The 18,246-nt window shown below is 57.1% G+C and overlaps 1 protein-coding gene across 7 annotated transcripts in view; it reads left to right on the forward strand.

Moving 5' to 3' along the window:
• The window catches only part of CHST12 (carbohydrate sulfotransferase 12), a 22,868-nt gene extending 12,922 nt beyond the window's left edge, over window positions 1–9,946 (forward strand). For 5 of the 7 annotated variants that reach the window (XM_040634689.1, XM_040634688.1, XM_040634686.1 and 2 more), the window contains exon 2: window positions 8,211–9,946. In XM_040634689.1, coding sequence (XP_040490623.1) covers window positions 8,296–9,555 — 1,260 coding nt within the window. In that variant the 5' untranslated portion in view covers window positions 8,211–8,295 and the 3' untranslated portion in view covers window positions 9,556–9,946. Of the gene's footprint in view, window positions 1–6,336; window positions 8,074–8,210 lie in introns of those variants that run through there. The other 2 variants (XM_040634687.1, XM_008698304.2) reach the window with 2 other exon arrangements.
• Window positions 9,947–18,246: the final 8,300 nt, after the last annotated feature.

The following is an 18,246-nucleotide window of genomic DNA, read 5'->3' on the forward strand; positions in this document are numbered from 1 at the left end:
GGGGAGGGAGCTCAGCCCCCTGGCTGCTGCAGACCGCCCTTCGTGGCCCTGAAGGGCAGCCGCCGTGTCCGGGTGAAGAGGCGTGTTTAGCAGCCCCTCCCCGAGCTGAGGCCGCCTTGTTTGGGGCGAGCGCTAACGTGAGGGCTGACTGTTCCATCAGCGCTCACAGGGCACCGACAGACGGAAGCTGCTGGAGGAGACCTTGCTGTCGCGTCTCGTGCTGGAGGCAGAAGCCTGGGACTGGCGCGGCCAGCCCACCGTCAGTCGCTCCTCCGCAGAGCCCCTTCGGGCTTCGCTGCTTCGGAAGCAAGAGGCTTTTTGGGGATGGCTTTTTGAAGTCGTGGGGGATTCGTGTTTGGAGATACCGCCCTTCCTTTTTGAATGAATGCTACTGGGAGGTCAGTGGTGTTCCCTGACTTGCTTCTGCGTCTGCAGGCTCCCGGCTTCAGTTCTCAGCTGGCTCGTGCCAGGTGCCGCCCTCCTCCCCAGAAGGCCGCGGAGTGTTCCCTGGAACCTTCCCCGGCTCCTGCTGCCTCCGTGCCTGGGCCAGGCTCGCGCACGCCCTGCTGCATTTTAGCAAGTACAGCTTGTTGGCGGAGCTGCGCGGTCGTGCTCGTGTCTCTGCTCTCTCTTGGCGGCCCGAGGGGCTGTGGCGCGTGTTTGAGCAGCACAGCCCCTTCCTCTCCAGGCACTGCTCGCACAACCCGTTCGTCTCCACAACTGCTGTTTATGTGGCTTGTTTGAGGTTAGAGAGGACAACACCCAGGCCTGCCCTTGTTCCCTGACGTGAAACACGACCCGTGGCCTCAGCCTCATCGGCAAGCGCTGCCTCAGCTTGGGGTTGAGGTGCTCATCACCTCGGTCTGGAAAGGCCTAGAAGGGTTTGCCCCGCAGGCAGTCTGGTTCTGGGGCAGGACTCCAGGGCGAGACGAGGCTCCCAGGACCGGTGTCACCGGTGAAGAGCCAGACGCACAGGGTTTGGGTGTCCCAGAGGGAAGGCTTGTCTTGTTGTCATGCACCCACCCCCTCATCGTACGTTTCTAAAACTTTTAACATTTGTTTGATGAACAAATTGCAGGTAAAGTCAGCCCGTTGAGCTTTTGTGCAGGGTCGTGAGGTGAAGCTGTGGCGCTCGGTTTATAGCCTTTGTTCCTTATACCTCTCCCTACTGAAGGCGTCCTTGTCTTTGTACATTTTATTTACTTTGATTCGTGCGTTTATTTTGTGCACACTGTCCTGCATTTTGCTTTATTTATTCAACAATACCTCTCGTCCGTTCCTCCAGGTCCACTGTTGTAGCTCTAATTCATTCTTTTCCAATTTTTCTATTGCGGTAAAGTACACATAACATAAATGTCGTCATCTTAACCATTTTTAAGCATACAGTAGCATGGAGCACATCCTCACTGTGCAACCGTCACGCCCTCCGTCTCTAGAACTCATCTCAGCTTCCCAAACCGATCCTCTGTCCCTGTTGAACACTTGACCGCCCCATCCCCTCCCTGCCCCCTGGTAACCTCCAGTCTGTCTCAGGGAATGTAATGCCTCTAGGGACCTCATAGGGGCGGAATCACACGGCATCTGTCCTTCGTGACTCAGCAGCAGGTCCTGTAGGTTCGTGCACGTCGTAGCGGCTGCCAGAATTTCCTTCCTTTTGGAGGCTGAGTGATACTCGGTTGTACGTGTGTGTGTGTGCGTACCACACTTTGTTACCACTCACCCTTCCGTGCACGCTGGCATGCTTCCACCTGTTAACTGTCGTGAAGTGTGCTGCCGTGAACACAGCTGTACAAAGACCGCTTTGAGACCCTGCTTTTAGTTCTTTTGAATATAGACCCAGAAGTAGAATTGTTGGATCGTGTGGTCATTTTATATGGTCATTCGATTTTTAATATTTTGAGGAGCCTCCATCCTGCTTGCCACAGTGCCTGCACCCATTTGCAGTCCCATTAATAGGGCCAGGGGGTTCCAGTTTCTCCGCATCCTGGCCAACACTTACTTTCTGGTTTTGTTTTTGTTTTGTTGTTAAGTAAGCTCTACACCCCGTGTGGGGCTCGAACTCCTAACCCCGAGATAAGGAGTTGCACGCTCCACAGGCTGTGCCAGCCAGGCGCCCGTCTTGTTTTGTTGTTGATTGGAACCATCCCGATGGGTGTGAGGCGGTGCTTCACCGTGATCTTGATTTGCGTTTCGCTGAGGACGAGTGACGGGGAGCATCTTTTCACGCGCCCGTGGCCATTTGCAGGTCTTCAGGGAAACGTCTGTTCAAGTTGTTTGCTTTTTCTTGAATTGGGTTGTTTGATGTTTTTTTTCTTTTGAGCATTATGAGTTCTCCATTTATTTGGGATATTAAGCCCTCATTAGATAATTGATTTGCAAACATTTTCTCCCATTCTGCAGAAATCTTCCCTGTGGATAGTGCCTTTGGTTGCGCAAAAGTTTCTAATTTGTATGACGTTCAATTGGCTGATTTTTTTCTTTCAGTGTTTTAATGCCTTAATTTTGTATTGCTGTGTGTCTTTTGTAAAAGGAAAAATGTTTGTTTTTTCTCATAGTAAAAACCAATCAATGCCCAGTGTAAACAGAAACAAATACAGAAAGCCATGAAGCAGTGGGTCCGAATCACCCAGACGCCCGCTGCGTAGGGAGGTTTGCGACACGTCTTGGGGCTGGTGGTGGTGGTGGGGCCCTCTTCTGCGTGTGCAGTCCCTGCTTACTGATGGCCGGCCCCTAAGCCGGGAACGCTCCCTGCAACGATCCACAGGCCCGCTGAGTGGTCTAGTCTGCGTGAAGCAAGGTATGAGCCTCATTATAAATCAGTTAGTTGACGCGCTGTTTACGATATAAGCTGTAGGTTCACTGCGTGGATGAGAAGAGCCCCCTGGGGGCTGCCCCGTGACCTGCTGCTGGTCCAGGGCCGGGCGGTGAGAAATTCGGGACCTGAACGGGGCTCCTCGCTCCTTAGCTGGAGCGCTTCACCGTGCCCAGTGCTACTTACGTAGGTCATTTATGGACTCAGAACAAAACTTCAGACGTTGAGCTTATGAAAGACTAAAAGATGATAACGGTTGGTGCTAATACACAAATAAGGAAAAAATCAGAGCGACTTAAGAGAAGACAAGCTTTCTTTGAACTTAGAGAACCACGTTCGGGACAGGCAACAGAGGAACGTCAGACGCGTCTGCTTCCCCTCTGCTGGGTGACGGACTCACCCGACGGGAGACGGAGGGCTCGCTGCAGGCTGACGGCGGCTCACTCCGCTGTGACCTCTGCCTCCAGCACCAGCGCCTCCGCATCTGTTGGGTCAGAGAAGCCAGGAAACACGCGCCCGTGCGTGACAGACACGCACCTGTTGGCACTGAGCTTCTCAGGAAGCACGATCCTTCTAAGCCCCTTCTGTTCCGCAGCTTGGACTTGGACTAAGAAGACACTTGCTCGTGTGACTTCAGTCCCTGGGGGGGGAGGGGGGGGATGTGTGTGAGCCTGTGTCGTAGCAGGACTGCCGTATGTAAATGCTTCCTACAGCAGAGTACCACGCAGATCCAGAAAAAAGGAGCTGTGGATCTGTATAACCACGCGGATGACTCTCAAAGCTCATCCTGTGTGATTCCATTTATAGAACACTCTAGAAAATGCGAACTAGTTTATAGTGACAGAAAACAGAGGAGTGGCTGGAGGGGAGGGATGAGCTGGGGAGAAGGATGTGAAGGGGCAGGAATGAGCTCGGGGGGTCGATGGAGGGGTTCACTCTCTGACCGTGGTGATGGCGTTGCGGGCGCATGTGTGCATCCAGGGCATCAGACTGCCCATGAAGCGTGACGTTGGTGCACGCGCTTGTGCGCCACTTACACCGCACAGAGCGGTTCAGAAGAACGAGGACATGCAGCAGCAGAGCCGCGGGAGCGTGTGGGGGGCTTGACTTTTGGCGTGAGGCTTGAATCCAGATGTTGATGTGACACCTCTGGGCCTCAGGCTCCTCAGCTGTCAGGGGGTCGTGCTGCCCGCCCTGAGGTCACGTGCAGAGGGGCCTGAAGGAACGTACGAGGGCAGCGCGCTCCTCCGAGCACCCGGCACTTGGTGGTACGAGCCCTTTAAGGGGCAGCTCCTCTATTAAAAAGGTATTATCTGTACATATCATATGATCCTAAAAACAATCGGCCGTGCCTTTTCCTTGCAATTGAACTGAAGTCATAGGAAATGATTAGTACAGAGTCCGTTGTGGGCCCTGGCGTTGTCAGCGTGCGTGTGCTGCTGCGTGGCTGAGAAACAAGCACAGGGCGTTGCTTATATATCATGCGCTGTAATTTTAGATTCTTCCTTGTAACTGCATAATTCACTTACCTGGCTCTTGGCATTCTTGGTACGCACATGGAGGCGCGGTCCCTGACGTGTGGCTGGTGCCTGTGCCCACGGACGGGACTCGGGGACTCTGCACCCGTCCGTGGTGCTGTGAGTCTTGATCTTAAAACTGGAAGCCGAGCTCTCAAATCACGTGACCTCTCAGTCACTTTTTCCCTTTGCCGCTTTCTCAGCCTTCGGCAAAACTTAAAAAAAATTTTTTTAATTTATTTTTTTAAAGATTTTATTTATTTTGAGAGAGAGAGAGACAGAGCACAAGCAGGGAGGAGAGGGAGAGGGAGAAGCAGACTCCCTGCTGGGCCAGGAGCCTGATGTGGGGCTCGATCCCAGGATCATGAGATCATGACCTGAGCTGAAGGCAGACGTTCAACCACCTGAGCCACCCAGGCGCCCCTGTTTTTTTGTTTTTTGATTTGGTTGCACCTTCATCTCTAGAAAGCACTCAGCCTTTTACACCCTCCAGAGGGGATGGTCTTGAAAACTTCAGTGGCACGTGCTTATGATCTAATTTTACAGACAGGCTGTGACATTGTGTGATTATAAGCATTCTTCCACGCACACCTGTGACGCCCTCAAAGGGAGCTCGCCGACCTCTGGCAGCAGCCGTGTAAGACACGAGCACCTCTGCTTCTCATGGTTTTCACGGCGCAGTGACTGCCTTCATCCCGTGTGATAGTGCGCGAAGCTGTGGGCTGCCACGGGGTGGGGTCGGCCAGGCTTCTCCGTGCCCCCGGCTGGGTTGCCTTTTCTGTAGGGGTGCGCTGAGAGTGCTGGGGGCTCGGGAAGGACTGATGAAGGTGACATGACCAGAATGTCCTTTTTTCTCTGTCACTTGTCTGTTTCAGCACCTTTCGTATAAAAGCCCACACTACCCTTTGTATGCCGACCTTTGTACCGGGAGCGCGTGTTACTACTTTCTCCATTAAAAACCAAAATGAACTGAGCATAAACGTCAGCTGCACAGGTGGGTGGAGATTGCTTCCAGATTTCGGCCTTGTGAAGTTTTAGGTTCATTTAGTGAAAATGCATCAGGTCCCAGGTACATAGTCAAATGCATTCAAGGAATACAGACTCGGAGAGGTTCGGATAGGAAGAAGTCAGAGAGCGTGTGCGATGGGGGCTGTCCCTGGAGCACCCCAAGACGTGCTCCGTCCGTGTCTGCTCTGGTGCCCGCACTGACAGAGCTCCCAGTATGCCTTAAAAACGGACATTCTAGGTTCGGGCCACCTGGTAGGAGTGCATCCATTCTTTCGTTAGGCTGGACCCGTGTCTGAGTTTTGTCTTCTGCAGCCACACAGGATAAGCCTGCTCCCCGCCCACGGGTGGAAGCTTGACGTTCATCCTAGTCTCAGTGTCCAGCTCTGATTTTCAACTTCTCTTTCCAGCTTATTTGTTCATCTTTCTGAATCTAGGTTCTGCTCTCGCTGCTGACAGGGCGGGCCAGCTCTGCTGGTGGCTTGGGGGACTGCCACCTGGGGGAGAGGTAAGCAGAGTCACACACTGGGGGATCTGGCAGCAGACCAAGGGGTAGGCTGACCCTGGCAGGTGGCCCTCAGTGGCTAACCTCTGTTGATTAATATGTGACACATGTTTTCCATCCTGGTGGGACAGGAAGCAGAGTGCCAGCTAACACCACCTCCTACCACATCCGTCCATCCCAGTGATGATGGCCCGGTGTGGAGGTGGAGGTCAGCTCCCCGCCGGGCCCTCCTGTTGTAAGGGGAGGGGAGTCCAAGTGCGACGACCCCGCTTTGCACCATCTTCTTCGGCCTGTTGGTGCCCAGTGGGGGAGATCGGCTCCCTGCCAGGCCCTGCCGAACTGTGACGGTGGGGGTGGCTTTTCCACTGGTGTCTGGCCTAAGTAAAGCAGGTGTTTCCAAACAGATGTTTCTGTTGTTAGGTCACCGTAAGGTTAGGAACAGTTCTGAAGACCTTCTCAGTCCTCACACCAATACTAAATGGGGAGTGGGGTCCCAAGACCCTCCTCAGGTTGGATAATTCACTGGAAGGACACGCGGAGCTCACGGGAAGGTATTGTACTCACCGTTACAGTTCATCACAGCAAAGGATTCAGCTTACAAGCCAGCAGAAGAGACGCAGGGGAAGAGTTGTCCCCTCCCAGGGGAGGTCTGGACAACACCGACTCCAGCTTCCACTGATGAGGGACCGCGTGCGTGGAGTCCTCCCCCCACGTCTTCGTGTCCAGCCTCTCCTGGGGCTTTGTCATCAAACGGTCGACTCCCCACAGGGCTGACCTCAACCTCCAGCCCCTCTGAGGTCGGGCTGACACTGGGACCCAAAGCCCCTCCAGCCGCCAATCACATTGTTAGCCTAAGGCCCCCAGTAAACACTCCTGTCAGGCAGGGCCTGGAGGCATGGGCAGGGTGGGCAAGGTTCAGTCCTTTACCGCAGCCACTCTTGCCCGTCTTTCGCCTGGGCTCTTCTTCAGAGGCTCTTCTTGGAGCTTTTTCCTGTGCCTGTTGGTCCTTGAGGGTTGGAGGCAGCGCCCTCTGGGACATGGGACAGGCAGTAAGGAACCTCGCAAGCTTGTGTCCCTGTTGCTCCTTGAGCAGCCAGGTCCCTGGACTGTCCTTTCCGAGCCTTCCTGTGCCTGTTGGTTGTGTCACATCTCTCGTTTCGTTGTGAGTGGGCAGATCTGTAATGGAGCGGCCCCCTCCAGGTGGAACTAGGAGCGGAACCAGGGAGTCACACCTGGAGGCGTGACTGCGTCCTCCCCTCTTCGGGCAAGCGTCCCCACCTGGGGTTACCTACAGCCCAAGCAGCCTTTCCGTCCCAGCACTCGATCAGACGCCGCGTCTTCCCTGTGGTGTCCCTAGCCCTTCGCCAAGTGCCCGAGGCAGAACTGGTGCTCAGCATATTGGTCCGACAGGACTGGCCCAAGGATGGGCTCCTCTGGCGTTTCTCGTATTGACCTTGGCTGTGGTCAAGGACAGCCTTCAGCGGAAGTTGTAAGGGAGCCACAGATGCGTCGTCCGGCCTGCATCTCCCCATGCGTGAGCCAGTGGGCCTGCTGGTCGACCTCTCCAGGGTACGGACCAGGCACCCGCTGACATTCACAGCTGCCACTCTGCACCTGCCCTCCCTTAGCCCTCCCACCACCCTTTTGTTTCTGAAGATCAGGCAGCCTTTCCCCATCTCCGGCCGGGGCTCTGCCGCTGTCTGGCTCTTCTGTGGGGGCACCAACAGTGCTCTTAGAGTCTGGAAAGCTCTTGCATGGGCCCCCTTTCAGCTGCCCGGTGGACCGTCCCTGTCCCCCCTCCGACCTCAAGTGCGCTCCACCCCTTCCACATAGAGGGGGCAGAGACGGTGCACGGTGCCCAGCACGCATCAGCCACATACTGCAGCCTGTTCTCCGATGTGGTTATTTGCATTAAACGTGCACAGCAAAAGGTTTTCTCGGGCTGGGACGTCTTTAGCATTTTTGTAAGTTGTCGTATGCATTCAACTTTAACCTTGTGTTTTTGTTTCGCTGACCGCCTCTCCTTCCTCGGCACCTGCTGCCCACGAGGGTCTGTGTCCCTGCCCGAGCCTGGTCTGTCAGCTCCCCCTCGTCAGTTCGGTGACAAAGGATCTCCAGCAACCTCGCCAGCCACAGCGTCCTTCTGGGCCCTTCGAAGCCGCGTTAGAAGCAGCGTTAGTCCTGTTACACGGAGGGGCGGCAGCCTCACAGAGCCTAAGTCATGGAGGATGGAGGTGTGAGGGGCAGGGCAGGGACACGGACCACGACGGGAGGTCCGAGACATCAGCCAGCCCCGTCGGCCGGAAAAGACTGCAAGAGGACACCCTAGCTGGACCATAGTCTTTAACGTAGCTCTGTGTTACCTTTCCAGGGTCCTGAGAGCAGTGTCCCGGCTCCATGAAGCTGACGTGACAGCATCCAGGAGAAAGGGTCTCCCCACCCCGTCCGCGGACAGAATGACCCAAACCCGGCTCTTCCGCCTGTGGCTGGTCTTGGGGTCCGTCTTCATGGTCCTTCTGATCATCGTGTACTGGGACAACGTGGGCACTGCCCACTTCTACCTGCACACTTCCTTCCCCAGGCCACACCCCCTGGAGCCACTGCCCACCCCCCTGCACGGGCCACAGAAGGAGTTCGCGTCAGACGTGGACGTGTTTTTGCAGAAGCTGCTTGGCGGGGGCCTGAAGCAGAACGCCCTTTCTGGTAAAAGGACGGAGCAGCCCTCCGTGCCGGCCTCCAGCAGGCCCGTGCTGAGCAACGCGGAGGAGAGCGTGAGGGGCTACGACTGGTCCACCCGCGACGCCCAGCAGGGCCCGGACCCGGGCGGGCAGCAAGCCGAGCGGAGGAGCGTGCTCAGGGGGCTCTGCGCCAACGCCAGCTTCGTGTTCCCCGCCAAGGAGCGCTCCTTCGATGACATTCCCAACTATGAGCTCAACCACCTCATCGTGGACGACCGGCACGGGGTCATCTACTGCTACGTGCCCAAGGTGGCCTGCACCAACTGGAAGCGTGTGATGATCGTGCTGAGCGAGAGCCTGCTGGACCGGGGCGCCCCCTACCGCGACCCCCTGGACATCCCCCGGGAGTACGTGCACAACTCCAGCACGCACCTGACCTTCAACAAGTTCTGGCGTCGCTACGGCAAGTTCTCCCGCCACCTGATGAAGATCAAGCTGAAGAAGTACACCAAGTTCCTGTTCGTGCGCGACCCCTTCGTCCGCCTCATCTCGGCCTTCCGCAGCAAGTTCCAGCTGGAGAACGAGGAGTTCTACCGCAAGTTCGCGGTGCCCATGCTGAAGATGTACGCCAACCACACCGGCCTGCCCGCGTCCGTCAGCGAGGCCTTCAGCGCGGGCCTCAAGGTGTCCTTCGCCAACTTCATCCAGTACCTGCTGGACCCGCGCACCGAGAAGCTGGCGCCCTTCAACGAGCACTGGCGGCAGGTGCACCGCCTCTGCCACCCCTGCCAGATCGACTACGACTTCGTGGGGAAGCTGGAGACCCTGGAGCAGGACGCCGCCCAGCTCCTGCGGCTCCTGAAGGTGGACAAGCTCCTTCACTTCCCGCCAAGTTACCGGAACAGGACTGCCAGCAGCTGGGAGGAGCACTGGTTTGCCACCATTCCCCTGGCCTGGAGGCAGCAGCTCTACAAACTCTATGAGGCCGACTTCGTCCTCTTCGGCTACCCCAAGCCCGAAAACCTGCTTAGAGACTGAAGGCGTCAGGGGACAGGCCCGGACACCAAAGCACACGGGGCCGGTGGTGTTTCTTCAAACTAGACAAAGGGTCTGCCGTCCCACGACCTTCCTCCTGAGGACGGGGCGGCGTGTTGCCACATATATTTTTTTATGGCTTTGTTTCCCTCCCAGTCTGACCCATGGCGCAGTTCCACAATGGTCCGTTGACGAGGCAGCTGGAGACGCCCGGCATCGACCGTACCCACACTCCGGTTTTTAAAACCACCTACGATTTTGCAATCTGGACTTACTGTTTACTCCACTGCCTATATTCCTTGAGTACTGTGTTAATATTGTTTTTTAAGATTAATATATTTCAGATATTTAATATGAAAAGTGGAGGAGAGGATGGAGTAAAGGTTACACCTGCTTCTGCCGCCTGCTTTCGTGGTTATTCTGGTAGAGTGCCAGGTGCTTGGTACGGGGCCCTGAGGGATTTGACCTCAGACACTCGGGGGAAGGCAGGGAATGTTCATGGTCATCTTCAGCAAAAAGGAGGAACCGACGTTTGAAATCAGGCCTCACGTGTGTTTTTAAAAGGGTAGCGGACAGATCCTGCACGAGCGTGAGCTCTCTGACTGTCCGATATTTCTGAGAAGGGAAAGCGGTTAGAAAGGGGTTTCTGCTTGAGGCCGTACCTCAGGCCCCAGTCGCAGAAGCAGGACGTTAGCCGCGGCTGTTGCTAGAAGGTTATGAATCACGGATGTGCTGTCACAGGGATGGTGTGAGTAGGAGTCTGTTCTGAGACTCTGTTCCCTGCCGTCAGCAAGGTGAGGCTCGGTGGGATTGTCGTAGACTGGCTGGGGGATTCAGCTCCGGTAACCTTCCCCCTCGAGGACGTGACTGAACCTGGGGTCCTCACGTTTGGTGCTCCCGACTCGGTAGAGGGGTCCGTGGGCTGGTCCCGGAAGGCTCTCTCCAAACATCAGGGTCAGACTGATCGGCAGTTTGGGCTGTGGCCCTGTAGTGGTGGGAAATGTGCAGTCGTTCTGCGGTGTGTGGGCCTCAGGTGTGACCTTGTCTCCTTAATCTGGAGCGTCTGGTCCTCGAGGCCCAGTTCCGAGGAGCTGGCCGCACACAAAGTCCTCCCGCCAGCTCTCCTTGGTGTGTGGTGTCCTTGCTCTGCTGGCTTCAAGATGGCACTGAGGTTTGAGCCCGTGGCCTCTGGGTGCCCGCCTCGCAGACCCGGGCTCCACGGGGCCAGAAACCACCCGCTTTCCCTTCTGTAAGTTCCCCTTTTTATAAAAGAGTTGGCAGCAAAGATGCCCAAACTTGAGTCCGGTTTGAGTTACTGAAGAGCCATCACGTTGGGGACGTCCTGGGACACCTGCTCCCCCCGTAGTTGGCCGTGGCACTGCAAGCACCAGGCAGATGGGATGGCTCTGCCTTTGGAGAACCATGTGACCCTACGGTGTGAGACGAGAGCAGGGACCCCCGGCCCCAGGCCAGCAGGCCGAAGGCCTTACGAGGACAGAGCGTCAGGAGGTGAGGTGAGGTGAAGGTGGACGTCCTGAGGAAGGCAGCGTGTGAGCCTGGCCTCAAGGATGGGGTGCGGCTCGAACGTCCGCGGTAGAGCGCGTGACGTCAGCACGGGTGCAGGGCGTGTCCAGAAACAGGAGGTACTGAGCACTGGCGTTCATTGCCACATGGGTTCACATGTCATTCCACGTCCCCTCGGTTCTTGTCTCTGGTGAGGACGCTGTGCGGCAGAGGTCAGGAGGAGTCGGGATCTGGACCCAGTGGCTTCGCCGCCACCCGCAGGGATGGGGATGGGCTGTGAGCGTGGCGTCTGGCGGCCCGCACCGTGAGGCCCCGGAGTTGAGCTACCACTTCTGCAGCAATGAGCCATGGTGGACGTTTGAGGATAGAGGAATTTGGGTTCTTCGGGGTCAGTGTGGCATCGGGGTGAGGGGTGGAGGTCCGGGAGACCGGTTGGCAGGCGGCAGCAGCCACCCCGTGCAGAAGGAGCCTGCGCAGGGATAGTGGGGTGACGGAGACGGGAGGAGTGACGGTGTTCGGAGAGGAGAGGTTTCTCACGGTGCCTCGCAGCACGGGTCCCCGCTTGCGCTGCTGTTACTCTTGTATGCGATGAAGGAGAAGCGGGGAGAATTCAGGAGAGCACAGCACAGACCTTTCCTCTGACCTGGTAACATCCCCCGCCGGTATTTTTATCGTGGTCAAATACATAGAACATAAAATTTATCATCTGAACACTTAAGTGTCTGTTTCAGGGGCATTAAGGCCATCACACCGTTGTGCAGCCATCGGGCTCTGGAACTTTCTCACCTCCCCAGAGTGAAACCCTGCACCCATTCCTCCCTCCCCCGCCCGTGGTGCCCACCCTCCTACTCGCTGTGTCTGTGACTCTGACGACTCCAGGGTCCTCATAGAGGTGGGATCCTACAATGTCTGTCCCTTGGCCTCTGGCTTCTATTGCTCAGCCTACTGTCCTCGAGGCCCATCCCTGTGGCAGCCAGTGGCAGCACGTCCTTCCGTGTCGAGGCGGGGGGATATTCTGCGGGGTGGAGGGGCCACGTTGTGTCGTCCGTGCATCCATCAGTGAACTCTAGTCCCCTTCTACCTCTTGGCTGTTGTGGGCAATGTTGCCGTGAACATGGGTGTGCAAGTATCTGTTTGAGTCACTGCTCTCGGTTCCTTTGGTAAGTACCCAGAAGTGGATCGCTGAGTCATACCTGACCTGGTCACTTTCTATAAACTGAATCAGTGTGGGGACCCACGCGAAGTCCGTGTCGCGGTGCTAGGGGTGAGTTGGGAGAACGTCCTGGGAAAACAAGACGGTGTTTGGGACAGTCTCAAATCCCCTTCAGGTGTGTTAAGTGCACCGCGGGTTTCAATCCTATGCTGTGGTTTTGAGTAACTGCTTTTCACCGAAACGAGCCGCAGCGTTGAAACAACGGTTCTGAAATGCCTCTCCAGCCACCATCAGCATGGTGCTCGGCGTCTGCCTGTCGTGGTAGTTCCCCCACTGAAATGTGTTTATTTCGAGAATGTTCAGACAAATGTCCAAGTTCACTGGGTGCTGGGCTCATTAAGAGCAGGGCCCACCTCTGCATTTCTTTATTCTTGGTTCTGCGCGTAATTACACTGCAGTCAGTGTCCGTGGCTGTCGGGCGTGTTTGCAGAGACTGTGGGAGCGGGTTCCTGTGGCGGCCACACGCCCGTTTAGATTCCGCTGCCGCCAGCTGGGCCCGACCTGGGGGCCACCTGGGGGATGACTCAGGGTGTGATGGCAGAGAAGGTCCTCGTCGGTTGTCGGCCGCCTCCTTCCACGGGCTGTGGGAACAGAGAGGGTCCCTACCTCCTCCCTTTCTGGGGTGCCTCTTACTCTTTGCCATTTCCCTGACCCACAGAATTGCATCCTGTAAAGAAATTAGGCTCCGTTTTGTGTGTGTGTGTGTGCTAAGACACTATAATAATGTTTAAATTGATATTGCAATTAGATATTTAACCAATTTAACCAAACGATTCCGTAAACCTGATTCTTTAACTCTGTTTATCTCTCACCTCCAGCTGTTGCCGACACATTTGCCCACTGTCCTGATAACACCGTGGTCTGTGGTACAGAATCCTCTCCATGTTGTCACAGCCCCCAGCACGGCCACCAGGGCACTGTGCCTGTTCACGGTCGGGGAGAGTGGTGTGGGAGGGACTCACCTAACGCCCGAGGCACCCAACGCCCGAGGCGTGCGTGTGTGTGTGTGTGTGTGTGCACGCGCGCGGGCGTGTACGTGTGGGAGACACTGTCAGTCCTCATTCTTTTGAAAACGATACATGTTTTCACGCGTCGACGTGGACTACCCACTTACAGCTTCTAATGCACACTTAGGGGGCCTTGTGTTGCTTTCACCCTCTCTTGAAGGATTTTCCGTAATCAGAAGAACTTAAGTCTGTTTTCAGCAAGGTAAGGCTCTCACCTCCTCTTCCCGGTGCGGTTAGCATGAACCCGTGCACCTGCCCCCGGAGTTGGTGCAGGTGGGTCTTTCCCCCAGCTCTGTCGCTGATGGGGGGCAGTTTGAGGAGTGGCGCCTGCCTCAGGGTGCCCCCTGCCCCCAGTGCAGCAGGGGACGCATTCCCACCCCTGGGCTGTGACAGGAGCCTGAGCGGGGGAGGCGGAAGCCATGAGGAGCGAGGCTGTCTAACCTGCCTGTCCCCTGAAGCTCCATTTCAGAGCACACACGGAGCCCCCCGGGGTTTCCAGGACCCCCGTCCCATGCTTGTATTTGCAGCTGAGTCCCTGCACTCAGGCGTGGGCAGGGACAGCTCCAGCTCCAGTCGGAGTCTACCTCCATGCGCCCGCACCTGGAGCAGGGCTTGGCATGCCGTGAGCACGCGGTCAGTGGGGAGGGAGGGAGGGAACAAAGGGGTGGGGCCCCTGAGCCTTACTCCGAACCGGTGGGGAGGGCTGCCACTATCCTCCCGGGTGTTTGTAAGGTCACCACGGCTCATGGAGGTTCAATGACCAGCCCTGAGTGGACTTAGAGCTCACTGTTTCTGACTTCTGGCACTTTCTAAGCACCGTGGGGTCTGTGGGTCCGGAAGCGCGGCTTGCATTGTTCCTGGAGAAGTTAGCTGTCCCCCGTTTCGGAAAGGAACACGTGTCTTCATTCCCTTCCTCTGTTCTCTCCCCTGAAAGAGGCTGTAACTTCGCTTCCGTCTTCCCGAGAGAGTGAGGACTACTGTATCCGTGCTCACCTCCCAAGCCATCCGCCAGGGAGGCCTGCGGGCATCAGGAGCGGCCCAGCCGCCCTCTCCCTCCCCTGCCCTCTAGAGCCTGGAGCGGAGGATGCAGGCGGGCCGATCTGGCCCTGGCGGATGGATGGCTCCGAGCCCCACGGGTGACGTGTTTGGTGACTATGCTGGTCCCCCTTCCCCAGCGGACCCTTCAGAGCTGCCCCAGGCACCACCTCGGCTGCACTGTGAGGGGGCCTAGCTCTGGACCAGCAGTACCGCCCGGTTTGTAACACGTAGTACCAGACGGGCTCCTGGTAGCAGGACTTTGGGGGCCACACGGACGTCCCCAGAGCCTTCTCCTTCAGTTTCTCTGGGGGGAAGCTTGGTTTCTGGTGGGATTTTTCTCCTCTCTCTGTATTCTCCTGGCTTGCATGGGGTTGCCGCTCAGAGGGGCAGTGTGACTCTCCTGGCGGACAGCTCGGGGCGGTCTGTTCTCCTTGGTGGTCCAGCCCTGCGGGGAGCAGGTCTGCTCACCCAAGCAAGTTCTCTGGCGGTAATTATTGCTCATTTATTTATAAACTACACATCCTTTTCTGCCCACCCCTTAAAACTTGGGTAGCATAGACCATCAATCTGAAACTGCTCGGAAGAATGACCCCTCGTGGTAGACACCCGTTGTTTTTGCTGACACACATTCCTCCTGCTCGAAGAGCCTGTCTCCCTCCTTCCCTCTTAGCCGGGAGAGTTGGGCAGTCCGTCCCACCCCACGTGGACCTGGCTCTGGTCGGGTGTCCACGTGCTTGATAGAGTCGGGCCTCACACCCGCATGTGGACCCATCAGACCCAGGGCCCGCGGCTGGAAGTCTTCGGAGAGGCACTTGGCCGGGCTGGTGGGACGGGACGGCTCTGCTGTTCCTAGGGGAGCCGTGTGGAGTCAGCCCCCACGGAGCTGGGCCCACCTGCGCCTCACCACACCTGTAGCTATGGGCCCGACCCGCTTCCGCTTCCTGAAGCTCCTTTGAGCTGGATCTCTGGAGTTTCACATGCACCGTGGAGTCACTACGTGGCGTCATAAAGTCGGGTAACAGCTGCTCCGTTAACAGAGAAGCCCTGTGACCTCTGATCGTGTGGGTTAGGGTTCGTGGAGGGGTGAGCAATCACATGATGAAACCATGTCTTCTTATTCCACCAAGACCCCGGGACGAGAGGTCCCCTACTGGGACACCAGTTGAAACCAGCGGAGAGGTTCATTCGGGACTGTGGGCTCTTTCCTCCTTCAGGAAGCATCTCTTCATGCATCGTCCAGGGGGAGCTCACGGGGAGCGGCACCGGGTTTGAACTCGTCTCTGTGCATGTCCTCCGGTGCGTCTGACTCATGCTGCGTGTCGGTCCTCAGGCCCGCTGCAGATGACTCCGCGTGGCTGTCCTGGGCGCCGTCTGGATGGCTTTGCTCGTGGTGATGGCGGTGTCACGCTGTGTGTCACGGACTGTGGGGGGACCTTGTGGGTGATGAATGAACACAGCCCGTCTGCCTGCTGGCCGCACTTTGTGGATCTCAGGGTCCGAGCTTGCAGTCCTGCTTGGAGCCTGCGGGCAGGCGGGACCGGGAGCCCGTGTGTTTGCAGAGGAGGGGCCGACACGTACCGCTCTCTGGGGAGGAGGTGTTTGACCTGAGCTCAGACTGAGAGGCTGGGCATCCGAAACCGTCTTGGCACTTAGGGGATGGGGCACACTTGGGCTGGGTGCGGGTTTGAGGGGGTGCAGTGCTGAGCTTTAAAGAGAAGGAAGCTTCGTTGGGTGGGGTGGGGGGGTCAGCCCGATGGCTAGCAAGGGCGCCCACAGCAAAGGGGTCTGCAGGCTGGTCTGTGGGTCGCCTTCTTAGAGCCTCCTTCTGTTTCTGCGTGGTACACATCGTCACACAAGTAAAAGGTTTTCCATATACTCGGGACTCGAAAGAAGAAGACCGCTACCCCAGTACATCTGGTAGAATGAGCCGTTCGGTAACGGGCTGGGAAGCGAGCTCCGCTCTGCATCTGGTTCTGGAAACTCTTGGGCTGGGGAGCCCAACAAGACGTCTGGTGCCTGTGTTTCTGGGCCGGGCACCATCACCACAGGACAAGCCGTAATAAGTCTGTTGAAATGCACTTTGAAATTCTCACATGAGCGACGGTGACGTGTTGTCTGGGCACCTTCTGGGACAGCCGCCCTTTCCAGTCTTGGGGCAATCTTCTGCCTATAATGTTTCAAAGAGCTTCAGAGCGTGAGGGCCCATGCTCGGCGGGTGCCCTGACCTGTCCATGGAGATGGCCCAGCCACGCTCAGCTCAGGAATTCCCACAGGCCCTGGAGGGAGGCCCAGGGCGGGGAGGGAGCCACGCCCAGCTGTTCGGTGCAGGTCGCCGGGGTGACACCCCCCCTCCCTGGGTGCGAGGGGCCAGACCCGGGGAGCTGCATCCAGGGAGTGGGTCAGGGGGCCGGGCAGTGACTTCCAGCCTCGGAGTTCCTGCTCTGGCCTGGAGTCCATTTCTTATGTGAACCTGGAGTGGGAACCCTGAACATGCTTTTTTCAGCCGGTAAAGCAGTTTATCATCTGGCCATCTTGTTTAGGAGAATGGGTTTCTCACAATTAAAAAAAAAAAAAAAAAAAAAAAAAGTTGACCTCATGGATACGTTTTCTTGGAAGAACTGGGGGTGGCGCTGGTGAAAATAACTTCAGTTCTTTTTAAAACGGTGGCAGATTATACACAACATGAAACTCATGGGCCCGACCATCTTTCAGTGCACAGGCCAGTACTATCGAGAACATCTGTGTTGTGCGGCTGTCACCACCGTCCCGCCCCAGAGACCTCAACCCCCGTGTTGTTCAAGGGTCACCTGTCCCTGCCCTCTGGGGCTGGCCTGTTTCACCAAGCATCGCGTCCTCAAGCTTCGTCCATGTCGGAGCACGTGCCGGAATTCCCTTCCTTTTTAACATTCCAGTGTGCGAATCCGTCACGTTTTGTTTTCCCGTTCGCCGGTGGACACGAGTAGCTGTCCTCTTGGCTGTGTGGATAAGTCTGCCGTGGGCACAGGGGTGCACGTGTCTCTCTTCAGGACCCTGCTGGCAGTTCTTGGGGCCCAGACCCGGGAGTGGGACTGCTGGCTCATGTGGTAATTCCAGATTTAATTTCTTGCATAATTGAATTCCAGTTCTCTTGATGGCCGGAAGTGCCTGCCGACGATGACGCGTGAACGTAGCGCACGGTCGGTGTTTCCCGGTGTGTGTGCTTCCTTAACCTGGCACGCAGTTCCCATAATGAAGGCGGAGCTGCTGCCGCCCCCCGACCCCAGCGTGTGCTTGCTACGGCGGCCCCATGCCCACTGCCTCGGTGGGCAGGCGTGGTGAGGGAGACACGGTCCTCCAACCCCAGACCAGGGGCCACGCAGAGATATCCTCTCCCACCTGTCACATCATATGGGGTGCATCCCCTGCGGAGGACCCAGCACCCTCCCTCCCTGATTGGGCACAAGCCACTTCTGACCCGCGGCTTGGGAGACCCGTCTTGGGTGACGCTGCCATCAGGCCGGCAGCCACCGGCACCTCGGCCATCTCCCAGTAAACGGGGAGGTCACTGCCCTCGGGAAAGCTCCATCACTGAAAACCATAAGCAGAGCCATGTAACTCAGGACCCTCGACCCACCCCTGCCACCTCCAAGCCCAGGGCTCCCACGCGGCCCGAGCGTGTCCGTGTGACCCACACCGCTCCTCTGCACCAGGAGTCCAGGCTGGTGCGACAGGGACCTGCCCCCATGTGCATACACGGTGGTGCCTCACGGGGCCTGTCGGAGCACTGAGGGCGGGAAAGGTGAGAAGTCAATGGACCCCAGACCCGCATGTGGGAGGCAGGGTTCTAAGCACTGTCTGCTTGCCCGCCCGCGTCCTGTGGTCACCAGTCCTGTCACTGTGTGCCGACTCGGACACGGGAAGGGGTGACGAGGC

Source organism: Ursus maritimus, unplaced genomic scaffold (genome assembly GCF_017311325.1).
Source record: "Ursus maritimus isolate PB19 unplaced genomic scaffold, ASM1731132v1 scaffold_2, whole genome shotgun sequence".
In the NCBI taxonomy this organism is placed as follows: domain Eukaryota; kingdom Metazoa; phylum Chordata; class Mammalia; order Carnivora; family Ursidae; genus Ursus; species Ursus maritimus.